The 14957-nt window shown below is 41.5% G+C and overlaps 1 protein-coding gene across 4 annotated transcripts in view; it reads right to left on the reverse strand.

Annotated features, from left to right (window-relative positions):
- Positions 1–231: 231 nt before the first annotated feature.
- The window catches only part of CHAF1B (chromatin assembly factor 1 subunit B), a 29163-nt gene continuing 14437 nt past the window's right edge, over positions 232–14957 (reverse strand). For 3 of the 4 annotated variants that reach the window (XM_038388581.2, XM_038388564.2, XM_038388546.2), the window contains exons 10-15: positions 14528–14597; positions 14309–14400; positions 12583–12745; positions 11006–11431; positions 2118–2212; positions 232–1574 (exon numbers count right to left, since the gene is read on the reverse strand). In XM_038388581.2, the coding sequence (XP_038244509.1) occupies positions 1453–1574; positions 2118–2212; positions 11006–11431; positions 12583–12745; positions 14309–14400; positions 14528–14597 (968 nt within the window). In that variant the 3' untranslated portion in view covers positions 232–1452. Of the gene's footprint in view, positions 1575–2117; positions 2213–5829; positions 6007–11005; positions 11432–12582; positions 12746–14308; positions 14401–14527; positions 14598–14957 lie in introns of all 4 variants that reach the window. The other variant, XR_006278726.1, reaches the window with a different exon arrangement.

The following is a 14957-nucleotide window of genomic DNA, read 5'->3' on the forward strand; positions in this document are numbered from 1 at the left end:
TCAGCAAAGTACTTTAGCATAGGCTTAACACTGTCTCACTGGCAAGAATTTATTAAGTAACATTTTTTCCATATGAACACTATTTTATTCAACCCATTTCTGAAGAACTTTCACTTTAATTTGCCTCTTTTTGAATTAGTTGTTTCTCAGGCAGTCATGAAACAAGCGATAAGTAAATTACATATTTTAAAAACAATTTTATAGTGAAACAACCAAAACCAGGGAACAGTATAGGTAGAAAAAAGCTTTAATATGAATTTGGAACTTTTTTTTTTTCAATTATGTACATTAACACTTCAAATGTTGGAAGCATAGGCTTAACCACCAGAGATTACCTGAAAAAGGGTTTTAAGTGGCAGTTTAAGTCAATTAAAAGGGTCCTTCACTTATTTAACCATTATCTTACATTTTCTTTTAAACAGGGAAGGGGTGTTACAAAGTACTCCCTTCCTCCTGCCCCTCTCCAACCTTCACCACCAGGGCTGAACATTCTGAAGTGTAGTAGGTTTCAAAATAGTTCCATTTTGATTTCACTGTTTCCAAACCTAAGGTCTCATGTTAGCTACACAAAGAGCACTAAATGCAAAAACAAACAACAAATTAAAACCTTAACATACATTGGTTTTATGCATTTATTTTTTTGCTAAGGGAGCAGGTTTTGGACTATGGAATAACAGGGAAAACCAGTAATTTCAACATATATATTGCAATCCTTTGCTGTCCCCAGAAAACCTCATGCCTGCAATTTTTTTATATAGAGAATGAACAGACGAATCTGTTTCTATTGTTGAATGCCCATAACATTTAAACAAAAATATTTTTCACTTCCTTGCAGTTATGAGTTTGAGACTTTTATTTCAATTATAGCACTGATATTGCACTGCATTTTCAAGTGTGGAGCACAAACATTAAACATCCAAATGGAATGAAAGTCAGAGTGCATAATTATCTTGTGAACTGATAAATTGTGCAATGTAGAAGTCAATTGCCTCAGTGAAGCAGTTGTTAGCCACATTAAAACACTATGAAGACAGACAAATCCTTAAAAATCCCACTCTTTTGCAAGACGTAGACTTGCTGGAAGACTTAATACTTTAAAAATATCAATGAGATGATTATGAAGGAGACTCTTAGGTTGTCAAGACATTTCTATACCAATATTGCCTACAAACACTATGCTTTATCATGCAGTTGACACTACTTGGTTTAGAAAGCAGTGTTCAAGGGCCGATACAAGCATAGTTAAGTTCCAACTATTTTCACTTCCCCAGAACAGGATTTTTGCAGAAAATCAGTCTTTTCTGCTGCAGATACCCTCCTTCACAACACCTTATGTTAAACCCCCTTAATATTCTATTTAGCTGTTGAGGTTCTATCACTTGCAGAAAGGGAATTTACTTTCTGGTCTAGTTGCATTGCCCCCAGACAGTGAGTTTATTGAAATTTTGGTCTTTAGTTGTTTGAACTACAGCTGGTTTGGTCTTCAGGAGATGCAGAGACAGGAGTTTCATCAGTTCTGGGACGTTTAGATGCTGGGGGATTGTGCACAGGATCATCAGAGGGAGAAGGTATCTCTGAAATATTGGGAAATAACGAAATTCACTTAGTTTGATTTCTTGTTTATTATTTTTCATTTAAAAAAATTAAAAGTTAATTTAGCACTCATGAAAGATGCTGAGTTGACAGCCCTGTATACAAAAGTCTTTTATCCACTGTACAGGCATCGTGCAGGAGCAGCAATGAAAGCTGGCTTGTAAAACCCACCAGTCTGATGCGGAGGTGAATAGCTCAATGCCAATTCATTCCTGGGTGTTGAGACTGACAGCCAAGATTTTAATTAACATCAACTGTGTTGCTGATGACTAATGTGGACATCTGTCCACTAGCAACTGGACTGAGAACAATAACTCACTTTATATTGTCCAAAATACCATCAAGCAGCAGCTTCCAAAACTGAGTTGGAGACAAGTTTCTGAAATTGTCATTAATCCCTCTGTATTCATGTTTGAACTAAAACTTTCATATTTAGCGAACTAGTCAAAGATCCATAATAATGTAATTTGGAATGAAATGGCTGAGCAGCAAGTCTTATATATTATGACCAGAAAGTGGCTTACCATGTTGAATTGCTTCTGAGGAGGAAGGTGTGGACACTAGATTTGTGTGTGTTGAGTTTGACATGTCTGTCTTCAGAGGAATCAAGTTTATTCTCCTTAAAAATAAAACAGAGATACAATTCAACTGCTTTTAATACTTCACTTCCACAAATTCTTCTTTGAAAGGTACTGTATAGTATATTATTTATAAATATATTCCACATGAGGATGGACTGACTACAAGTTGTCAAGATCAGTATCACTGATGAGGCACACCTGGTGGATGAACTTCGTGACTTTGTCCTCACTCACAACCATTTCAGATTTGGGGACAACTTTTACCTTCAAGTCAGCGGCACTGCTATGGGTACCCGCATGGCCCCACAGTATACCAACGTTTTTATGGCTGACTTAGAACAACGCTTCCTCAGCTCTCGTCCCCTAGCACCCCTCCTCTACTTGAGCTACACTGATGACATCTTCGTTATATGGACCCACAGGAAGGAGACTCTTGAGGAATTCCACCTGGATTTCAACAATTTCCACCCTACCATCAACCTCAGCCTGGACTAGTCCACTCAAGAGATCCACTTCCTGGACACTACAATGCAAGTAAGTGATGGTCACATAAACACCACCCTATACTGGAAACCTACTGACCGCTACACTTACCTACATGCCTCCAGCTTCCATCCAGGACACATCACATGATCCATGGTCTACAGCCAATCCCTAAGACACAACCGCATTTGCTCCATCCCCTCAAACAGAGACAAACACCTTCAAGATCTTTATCAAAGATTCTTAAAACCACAATACCCACCTGGGAAAGTGAGGAAACAGATTGACAGAGCGAGACGGGTACTCAGGACAGGCCCAACAAGGAAAATAACTGAACACACTGGCCATCAAATACAGCCCCCAGCTATAACCTCTCTAGCACATCATCAACGATCTACAACCTATCCTGGAAAATGATCCCTCACTCTCACAGACTTTGGGATGCAGGCCAGTCTTCACTTACAGACAGCCCCTCAACTTGAAACAAATACTGCCACTACACAACATACCACAGAAACACTAACCCAGGGACCAATCCCTGTAACAAACCTTGTTGCCTACTCTCTCCCCATATCTACTCTAGTGATACCCAACCACATCAGCCACACCATCAGGGACTCATTCACCTGCACATCTACTAATGTGATATATGCCATCATGTGCCAGCAATGCCCTTCTGCCATGTACCTTGGCCAAACCGGACAGTCTCTGTGTAAAAGAATAAATGACACAAATCGGACATCAGGAAAGGTAACATACAAAAGACAGCAGGAGAACACTTCAATCTTCCTGGACGTTCTATAACAGATTTAAAAGTATCCATACTTGAACAAAAAAACGTCAGAAACAGGCTTCAAAGAGAAACTGCAGAAGTAAAATTCATTTGGGCTTGAATAGGGACTGGCTGGCTCACTACAAAAGCAACTTTCCCTCTCCTGGAATTGACACCTCCTCCTCAATTATTGGGAGTGGACTACATCCACCCTGATGAATTGGCCCTGTCAACACTGATTCTCCACTTGTGAGGTAACTCCCTTCTTTTCATGTGTCAGTATAATAATGCCTGCATCTGTAATTTTCACTCCATGCATCTGAAGAAGTGGGTTTTTTACCCACAAAGCTTATTCCCAAATAAATCTGTTAGTCTTTAAGGTGCCACTGGACTCCTTGTTGTAATTATTTAATTACTGCTTCAATTAACTACAGTGGTATAGATGAGGTTTACACACACACACACACACACACACACACACACACACTTACTTTCCCTGGCTACCTTTGGTATGGGATATTCTGAACAGAAAATTTAACTCTTAAAGACAGAAATGTTTTAATTTTTAGATACACTTTCCTTGAATGAGTATGTGGATATAGAGCAACACAGTACTTGATTCTTGACTTCAAAACATGTTATATATATGAAAGACATTTTTAAAATTAAAATTGGCTGCTAAGACCAGGTTTCTACTCTGCGTCTTAAGAAAGTCCTTCCACTGTACGGGCAAGTCCTTTAACTGTAGTTGAATCTCTTATCTATACCTCCACTGGACAGTTCTGACTTTGCACCTTCTGGGGGAAATGCCAATTTTCTGCTGGATTACCCTTTCTTCTGCGGATGTTTGTTGACAAGCACTGTTTAAAAAAAAATTACACTTCCCCAGCAACTTATTGCTTGTGCTTTTCTTCTGTTAATTTTTAAATGGCGTATCTGGTAGATTTAAGTATAAAAAATGGGGCAGAGTGTGACAAACAAGGTAACTAAACACTTCAATGTTTTATTTTTATTTTTGCAGACAGCTATCTCTATGTTATGGCACAGAGTCACAGAAATGTAAGGCTGGAAAGGATCTCAAGAGGTCATCAAGTCCAGCCCCCTGCACTGAGGCAGCACACATATACCTAGGCCATTCTTAACAGCTGTTTGTCCATGCTGTTCTTAAAAACCTTCTGTGATGGGGATTCCACAACCTCCCTTGGAAACCTGTTCCAGAACTCAACTATCCTAATATCTAACCTAAATCTCCCTTGCTGCAAATTAAGCCCCTTACAACTTGTCCTACCTTCAGTGGATATGAAGAACAATTAATCACCAGCCATTTTAACAACCCTTCCATACTTGAAGACTTACCAGGTTCTCTCCCAGTCTTTTCTCAAGACTAAACATGACCAGTTTTTTTAAACCTTTTCTCATAGGTCATGTTTTGTGAACCTCTTATTTGTGTTGCTTTCCTCTGGATTCTTTCCTATTTGTCCACGTCTTTCCTAAAGCGTGACACCCAGTATTGGACACAGTACATCAGCTGAGCCCTCACCAGTACAAGCACAGTGGGGCAATTACCTCCTGTGTCTTACATATGACACTCCTGTTAATATACCCAAGAATACTATTAGCCACTTTCTCAATTGCATCACATTGTTGACTCTCATGCAATTTATGATCCACTATAACCCCCCAGATTCTTTTCAGCAGTACTGTTGCCTAGCAAGTCATTTCCCATTTTGTAGTTATGCATTTGATTTTTCCTTCCTACATGCAGTACTTTGAACTTGTCTTTACTGAATTTTATCTTGTTGAATTCAGACCAATTCTCCAGTTTGTCAAAGTCATTTTGAGTTCTAATTCCATCCTCCAAAAAGTGCTTGCAACCCCTCTCAGCTTGGTGTCATCTGAAAATTTTTAAAGCATATTCTCCACTCCATTATCCAAGTCATTAATGAAAATATTGAATGTACTGGACCAAGGACTGACTCCTGAAGGATCCCTCTCAGTTTTAAATGGTATTTATGGGATAATTATTTGAAATCACTTGAGCTCCGTTTATCGATTAACCCAGTATATAAAGTTTTACGGGGAGATTTTTAAAGACAGAAGTTGGAGGAAAGTGCCCAACTGGAGCTGGGCGTTTGTGCCTTTGAAAATCTCCCTTTTATGGCAAATATGCTTTTAGTTTTTGTATATCTTCAATTTGGAGAATAATCCCACGTAAAGCCTAAAATGTTAAGCCATCAAATTCTTTGAACTACAATTCGTACAATTTCTCCTTAAGCTTGACTGAGCATGTTTATATCCTTGTGTGTACATGAAGGAAGAGCAGAACATAAAACAAGCTTGCCTGGTCTTGGACACAGTTATCGGAGTAATTTATTGGACTAACACTACCTCAAAGCCCACCTGGTCTTTTTGGAATGCATTCCTTCTCAGGTCTCAGGCCTCTCACCATCACCTCTTTAGGAGTGGAATCACGCAATTCTCCCACTCTCAGACAGGGCCTTACACTGTAGTCCCCAGGTGCCATCTGTGATTACCTCAGCAGGCCTGATTTACATTCAGTTTCTTTAGTTCTGTTACCTTCAGGAACAGTGGCCAGTGGTTAAAACAGTGACCACACAACTTTCTTAAAGCAAAGTATTTATTTAAAACAAAAGTATTTCAGAGTAAAAGTCTTAAAACTATAAACTGAGTGACTATATTCATATCTAACTTACCAGGAGTCTATCCATCTTCCCCATGGTGATCCTGGTAAGTCTAAGATTCCTATGGACACCTCCAAGCCCACTAAGCCCTGGGTGGCATATCTGTTTCCTTAATAACACAGTTCACACCCCTCTTCTTCAGGGAGTGTCCTTAAAAAGTTGTGTGTTCGGCAGGCATCTTACAGCTTTTGACACACCATCTGTCTTGGAAGGTGAAGCACTGTAAACCAGGAAGGTAGATGATGTTAGGTTATCTTTATTATTAGCTGCAAAAAAGAAATCAGTTGAAGACTCTCCCTTTGCAGATAGGCTACACTGTACTTTTGTCCAGTTAAGGAGCTGAAGCAAGTGGCATTCCTGATGGTTTTTTCCCCTGCTGTACTGTTAAACCTGCAGGTTACTTATCAGTCCACAGTGACAGAGGCTCGAGTGGCATCATTGTGTGATGAAAAAACCATCAGGAATGCCACTTGCTTCAGCTCCTTAACTGGACAAAAGTACAGTGTAGCCTATCTGCAAAGGGAGAGTCTTCAACTGATTTCTTTTTTGCAGCTAATAATAAAGATAACCTAACATCATCTACCTTCCTGATTTACAGTGCTTAAAAAGTTGCTCAGTCTTTTTGATCACCCCCTTTCCAGAGATTAAGTCACTTGTTAACTATGTACAACCCTTTGACCTGTTAGCTCACAGGACTAGCAAAACAGCTATGTATCTTTGAGCTGGAGCCTGGAAGTAGGCCATTGTTCTCTAATTACCCCATGTGTTTGCTGGGAGGCTGCTTATCTAGAGCCACTGTATTGCTTTCCTGATTGTTTTTCCAGCAGCCCTCTATTAAGTTAGATCAATATATTCACAACCGTAAGTCCAAAAATCCTACATAGTATATATTAACTTTGCCAACTGCCTCACTGAGATCACATGCAGCATTCATAAAGCTATTACATATCTGTATTCTTAGATTATTACATAAAAGCTCCACATCCACTACAGTCTGCATTACTGTCACCACAGGTCTACATTATTGTCACAAAAAGGGACAGTGGATATTTTCATTTTAATGTTCTAATAACATTTCCAACTTAATTTTAGAAAAATCTCACCAACTGCACATCAAAGTGGCACATGTAAATAAACCAAATGAATCTGAAGCTCCCGACTGCAAACTCATGCAGTTATTCTGTGACTACATTCCCGCTTGTCTCCTATTTGATAACTTGAAATAAGACATTCACTGAAGTACCTGTGTATACCACTGAAGATTCTGTCTTTGATTGTGGGAATTGGGTCAGAGAAAGAACCAGTTGCATCCACAAGCACCAAAGAACAACATGCAAGTTAACTTCAGTGTTTGGATAAAAATATATTAAATGGCAAAAAAAAAAAAAAAAAAAAAATTAACGCAGAATTAAGGTTGCCCAGTAATAGCTCGTGTCCTTCCAGAATGTTGAGTTCAGCAAAACTCAAACTTCAGAAAACCAAGAAATATAGAGTTAACGTAAACACCCATGTAACCTTGACTCAGACCTGCTGGAGCTAGTAATAGCCACTGGAAATAATCCGTGTGCACTGCAGCTGCATTCAGCGTGCGAGATGTAGCTGTATTGAATGGTGGAGACAGTAGGTGGCGCAGGTTGGTAGAGGTGTGTTTGTGAGCTGAGGAGATGAGGATTAGTTTGAGGAGTGTCACAGAGAACTGTGCTTGTGATATGAGGAGATCAAGGTTTGCACCCACCACATATGTACAAGTAAAGGAAAGGGGAGCATGTGTACCCTCCGGAGCCAGTCTGCATCATTTTATTGCAAAACTGCATAGGTTTTCTCAGTAGCAAGGCATTCGGGGGGTGGGGGGACAGCGAGCAGGTCTTGCCATTAGACTTGTCAGTAGTGAAGTGAGATACGAGAGCAGTCCATGGGTTTACTGCTGGGTAAGGGAAAACATAAGTGCAGATGCTATCCTTTGAGTAAGTGTAAAGTGGTTGTTAAATTTCACAAATGTAGTGGTGTTAGGAGAGTAGGCTAAAGTGTTTGAGTGCAGGGCAGGTAGATTCTTTCCTGTACAGTAAAAAGTCAGAGTGCTACTATGTGTGTTATGGGTGTCTAGGGGCATCAGTATTTCTGTACTTCCTGGTTTTCTGCAGTTTGAGTTTTTCTGAACTCGAAGCTCTGGAACGATATGAGCTGGCACTGGGAAACCTTAACTCTTCATTAACGAAGGTTTTTTTGCTATTTAATTTCCTAGATTATTTTTTTTAAACAGAAAGTTGCAGTTGTAGATAGCATGCAAGCCAAGTGGTCTACCAATCCTGGCCCTATACCTTTCTCCCCCCACCACTCAGCCCCACTAACCAGCCCTGTCCCTTCCTGTCTGGCTGCCCTCCCAGCTGGCCCCCGCACTCTATTTTGTCCAGGCTTCCCCCCCACACACCATATGCAAGGTGAGTGGGGGATATTTCTGGTATGTTCATGTGCCAGTGTACCCAGGTTTGCAACTGGACCTGGTCTTGGAATCCAATCTTCCCCCTATGGATGACCAGAGGACCCCAAGGTTCTTTTGATAGCCACCATAACTTTCTGAAAAGGAGCTGTATTCTGTGTACTGTTTGTCAGTCTGGGTTTTCCCTCATGGCTCCCACCCCATGTATTCTCAGTAGGTGTAGCATCTACATATCGACCTGTAGCATAGGCGGCTCAGAGAGGTATAAAGTGGCCCATTTATCCCACTGTGATGGTCTCACCTGAATTAGAACACCTCAAGGAGATGAATACGACCTGAATCAACAGCTCTGAGACACGTGAACTGGTCCATTCATGTCAGTGGGTGTTTCCATTCCCCCATTCCCAATGCTGGAGAGTTTCTGATGTGTGTCATGCATGCCCATCCTCAGCGTCAGAGGTGTGTTCAGTGTTCTTGGTGCTTTGAGTATGCCTATTCTGAGCTCCCCACATCCTGGTTCACAGAAGGGGGTAGGGAGAGTGGCTCAGACTGCCTCAGTAAGGCAAACCTGCCCCAGAACATGGCTCCCATTAGGGAGGCAGACCCCCATAGATGGGCATGGGTCCCCAGATCCTGGTACACACATAGGGAGCAGGGCTCAGACACTCCTGGGGACAGGGACCCCCAGATCACAACTCACCTGAGGAGGGGACAAGGAGAATGGTTTAGACCCCTCCCCAGAATCTGGTTCATGTGAGGGGCACATGGAGGGGGTCAGCCCCTGAAACATGGGCAGGGATTCCCTAGATTCTGGGCACATGCACAGAGGGTAGGAAGCAAATCTCAGACACCCCCAAGGAAGCAAGACCCTCCCTACCCCAGCTCACATGAGGGGGAGCAGGGAGAGGGGCCTCCATACCTCTAAAGAGGCAGGAGGCCCTCAGATCTTGATGTACACATGAGTGGGCAGGGAGTGGGGCTCAGACACCCTGGGAGTAGGCTCCCCCCTGCCAGAACCCAGTCTCATGGAGGGATAGGGATCCCCCCCAAGATCCTAGCACACAGAGAAGTGGAGCATGTGGACTGACAGGTATCCCATCCCTATTCTCACTAGACCCCATGCCATTCACACCATGTATCCCTCACCTGCTACCCCCAACTTTTCACCTCCCCTACCTCCCATCCCCACTTATCTCCCTTCCCACAATGCAATCCTAACCTGTCTCACCATTGCCCCACACATGCTGCCCCAGCAAGCATTTTTCACCCCCCAAAATAAATAAAACCTCTAAGATGGATTTTAGCTATATGCCACCAACCGCTTCTAAATTTCTGTCCAAGGGAGGGGGGTGAGGGACTCAAACTGACATTGTCTGGGTGGATCAAGTTCATACAACTACTGCTTATCCCCTGGAGCTATCCAGCTAGTGTGAAACTTTGAAGGCTAATAACTAAGACTGCGAATTTTGCACCTCTGTGAATTTTGCAGGCTGACCCCAGGATCACCCCAGTAGCTGGGGAAGCCCCAAGGCCAGCTGCACTGGCCGCTACTCTGGCAGCCGGTCCTCAGTGCTGCCCTGGAGTATCACACTCCCTCCAGCAGAAGCACTGCCTGCTCTGCTCCCCTGCCCCGCCTTCCCCCAGGAGCAGTCTTCAGAAGCACCCCCATCCGTGCAGGTAAGATTTAGTCACAGGTATTTTTAGTAAAAGTCACGAGGCTATGACTTTTTGTTTATTGCCCGTGACCTGTCCATGACTTTTACTAAAAATACCAGTGACTAAAAAGTAGCCTTACTATTAACCTGTTAAATCCTCTGTCCTTTCATGCGTGGCACAATCTATTAGTCGTGTAGATAGATTGGTGAGTTGTCACATGTCTAACTGCAGAAGTAAAATCTTTTTCAAGTAACGTTTTAATTTGATTTTCCCCAAAGGCTTGTGCTCTGCTTGGGTAACCCTCAGCGTCTGGGATTCTGAGCGATGATCTGAGCCTCGATTTCATCTGTATTTGATGTTTACAGAATTATAGGTTGCCAGAATCTGTAAATTTTAAGAAAAGCTGGAGAGAGGGGTTGGGAGAATGGACTATATGTCAGAAACCCCTTAGTTAAATGGCCCCAAATTTGGATTGCTAACAGAATCCCACATCCCCAAGAGATGCACCAAATTTCAAGCCAATCTGAGTAACTGTAGATTTTAGAACACTTTAGAGTTGAGCTTTAAACAAAAACGTGTCTTAACCATAACCATAGCAGAGTTGTCTCTCTGCTATAATTAAGAAGTCATTTTGACTTTTCACTTGGAGTATAAACGGAACATAAGTGTAATGAAAAATAGCTATAGAATTACTTTTAAACCTCGATACTTCTAAAGTAGCACAAGAACAGCTTGTTTTGGCCTTCACATTTATCACAGGAAACTGCAATATAAACCTTACCTTGGCGTCTTACTCCAACCGTGTAAAGCATTTAGAGTAATCCTCCTGGGTTGGTTTATTTTAGCACTATGGCTGGCTGGCTGCATGGTTTTCCTCTCGTCTGAGGATGAAGCTGGAATATTTTTGATGCCAACGGGTGTTGAGGGAGAATCCCTGTTGATTATTGCTGCTGGTGTTTTAGGCTGGAGAGTGAGATTACTTGGATCCATGGTCCTGTTTGGAGGGGTTCCATCAACTGGCCTGGGGACTGGGGAGGCAACCTTGTGTGACTGACTCTTCTTCATTTTCTTCTCTGTTGCACTAGCTGTCGTGACACACACCACCGGTTTCTCTTTCAATGGTACTCCAATCTCACCCTCCTCAAATGTCACAAAAGAGCAGTATCCATCCGTGGAAGAAATAGCAAGAAAGGATCCATCGCTGGACCTGTTTTTTTTTTTTTTTTTTTTCAGAGGGAAGAAATCTGAGAAACTGACCTAGTCCTGACCACTCTCCCCAGAAACATATCCCATGTCAATCATACAAGTTGCCCCATCTCCAGCTAAACGTGTAAATGTAAATAAACCTGAAATGACCTGAAAGACATCATCTAAGTCAAACAATCAATAGTTCAAGAAGCACAGCCTTGACAATTGATTTAGTTCCTCTGGCTTTGTCTGTGGTATGGAATAACCCATTACTAACAGCAGGTGCGTGCAGCCGAAGTGATACTGAATACAATTTAACTGCAGGTATACAGTTTTAACCATGATTTCTGACCTGGTGCTGAATGCGGTTTGTCCTAATTTACATGATAGTTAAACTGTGTTCAGCATTGGTTTGGCTGCATTTCTTGCCCTTTGTGCTGGCAGTGGGCAAAGCACTGCGGCAACAACATGAACAGGCCCTTGCAATTCACTTCACCAAACAGTGACCACTGGTGAATTAAGAAATCTTAATTTTCTGTTAACATTCTCATGCATCCCCTCGTCGTCATCATACATGAGCATCACTGACAGGTTTTGAAAGAAGCCCCGTATCCAGTCCTCAGCTGGAAGGATAGTGACTACAGTACGGACCAGTAGTTCTCAACCTGCGGCCTGCTTGCAGCGCAATCAGCACACAGCTGCGACATCCTCAGGGCCATACAAGCAGTATATATACTGTGTGGATGTGGCCAACATAACACAGGCATATGCAGTCCACAATGGTAAACAGGTTGAGAACATCTGGTACAGACCCTAGAGAGGAAGGATGGTCCAGTGATTAGGGCTGCAGTCTGGGCCATGAGAGAGCTAGGTTCAATTCCCAGCTCAGCCACAGACTGTGAGAGATCTTGGGTAAGTCACTTGGTCTTTTGGTGCCTCAGTTCCCCATCTGTAAAATGTGGATTATAGCACTGCCTTATCTCACAGGGGCGTCATGAGGAAAAGTACATTACAAGATGGCAAGGCGCACAGGTACTATGGTAACCATACAAGTACAACTGATTGATAGATGTGTAAAGCAAGAAATAGGAGGATCCTCAGGGTTCGGAGAAGATAAGAGTGACAACTCACTCTACCATGACAAATCTAAAGGATCTGTCAATTACCTACCATGAAATGTCACTCAGAGTATGATAATGTATGTTGGATACATAACCAAAGGGAAAGGACTGCTGTGTATCATAGAAAAGCACAGAATCTTCTGAAGCAACAGCGAACACCAACCGATAGGGCAGATTTATTAGAGCAGGGATTGACGTCCGTGAAGCTTCGTCTAGGAGTACAAAGAAAACAACACTGAGAAAAATCACAAAGAGACCACCAGTCCATTATAATGATATTGCTTGTACCTACTTAATTAAGTGCTTGAACAGAGTTTTTATCATTGGAGTGTATCAGTACCAACATTCTGGCTGAGAAGATGGAACTTGTATTATATAACACTATTTTCAAGTATATACAATTTTCTGGAAAAGCTACTCTTTGGACTTAAGTTTCTCCTATTTAGTCTTAGCTTAAAAGGTTAATGGGTGGGGCAAAGTTCGGTCCTTTCAGCCTTATTTAAATTATTCAAGTGGGAATGACAATCCTCTAGTTAAACTATTCAGAAGCTTTTTTTGTACTTTAACTCAAAGTCTGAATAATCAAATCTCAAAATTTACTTTAATTCACAATCTTACCAAATTTATATAAAACACAACTTGATATATAATCCATTTTCTGCCATTTCATTTCCTTTTGTAATTTTTAAGTTCAACTGTTGTCTAATCTTCTGGGCTAGGATTAGTTCTTTGCATGGCTAGAGGACAAAGATACCAAAGCAAGTTTTTTCCAGCTGGTGCTAAGAAGTAAGCACTAACTGGCCTTTATTTGCAGCGGTGCTGAACACACAGGTCCCACCGACTTCCATGATGATGCCTTTGAAAATCAGGCCACTTATTTAATTTTGGGCATCTAAATTTGTACATTTCAGCCCTAGTCTGGATCTTTTGCTTTCATGAGAGTGTTGTGGAAGTAGCAGCGACATCTCTGCTTAATAAAGGACTGACAGATTGACAAAATCCCATCTAGTTCTCTTCCAACAGCATCTCTGAAGATTATGCTGGAAAAAAAATGGCACTAAGTAATAGGATCCTGTAAGGGATACTATACTTTGAGTTATAAACTTCAAAGGAGAGGGCCTTATTGTGTTCCAGTTAGAATTGAGGAAATCTGTGCCTTTTAGCAAGAATGGGAATAGTCTTGTTTAAAAACCCTAGGGTAAAATCCCGGCCCCACTGACTTCAGTAGGCTCAGGTTTTCCACTTCCTGACAGCCAGTTATTGTGCAGTTTGTGTACAAATTTCCCCTCACCACATCTCGGCCAATGAATCCCAGTCTTGACCAGCAACACTAGTGCTATTTTAGTCTTAGCTCTCCTGAACAAATATCTCCAACTGTTGCAAACTGTGACAAATTTTGTAGTGGTTCTGTGATGTGTGTGCAATCAGGACTAAAAAAATATTTTACTAGGCGATTCCTTAATGCTGAGCCAAGTTATTTATGTTTATTCACACCAGTGAGTTAAAACATTGTAGGAAAACAGCACACAGTGTTTTTGCAGCATAAGAGGCCAAGTGAGAACATTTATCCACTAAACCAAAAATCACTCAAAAGCACTTAGTGAATTTAAAGCCTTAGAATCAGCAAATAGCTTCTTAGATGTGGTACAACAGTTAACATCCTGAAGGAATGTTAAAAGGCTGGGACATAAAATAGTATGACCTGCAGCTACATAGTCAGGTTTGCCTTCCAGCAGATTTCCTGTAAAAGAAGCTCCCCAAAAGGATTACGGTACCTTTCTTATATGCTGGTCTCAACTCAAAGTAGACCGGACAGCAGCGAACAGCTAGAGTTGCCTTTCCAGGACAGGGCAGGTGAGCTATCGGCCTATTAGAAAGAAGAAATGTTTTAGAAAATGGCATGTGAAATGGATATATATACACAGACACAAACACACACACACCTCCCCCATATATATATTTTATAAAGAAAATGTAGGTATATTAAACCCTACCTTTTAAGATTTTTTCTTGAAAAAACATATGTAGTGTTGGTTACATTCTCTCCTGATTCAACACAGCCAGCTGAGAAAATAAAAAAAGTTTCAAAGCATTACTCATCAATTCAAAGGTACTAAGCACACAAACTTACATTTATAAACATTTTATTTCCCAAGCATTAGCCTTAGGTCAAAGGGCCAGGTTTTTGTGATCTGACCACAACTTGAAAATAGAAAAGGAGTACTTGTGGCACCTTAGAGACTAACAAATTTATTAGAGCATAAGCTTTCGTGAGCTACAGCTCACTTCATCGGATGCATCCGATGAAGTGAGCTGTAGCTCACGAAAGCTTATGCTCTAATAAATTTGTTAGTCTCTAAGGTGCCACAAGTACTCCTTTTCTTTTTGCGAATACAGACTAACACGGCTGCTACTCTGAAACTT

Source organism: Dermochelys coriacea, chromosome 1, assembly GCF_009764565.3.
Source record: "Dermochelys coriacea isolate rDerCor1 chromosome 1, rDerCor1.pri.v4, whole genome shotgun sequence".
Lineage (NCBI taxonomy): Eukaryota > Metazoa > Chordata > Testudines > Dermochelyidae > Dermochelys > Dermochelys coriacea.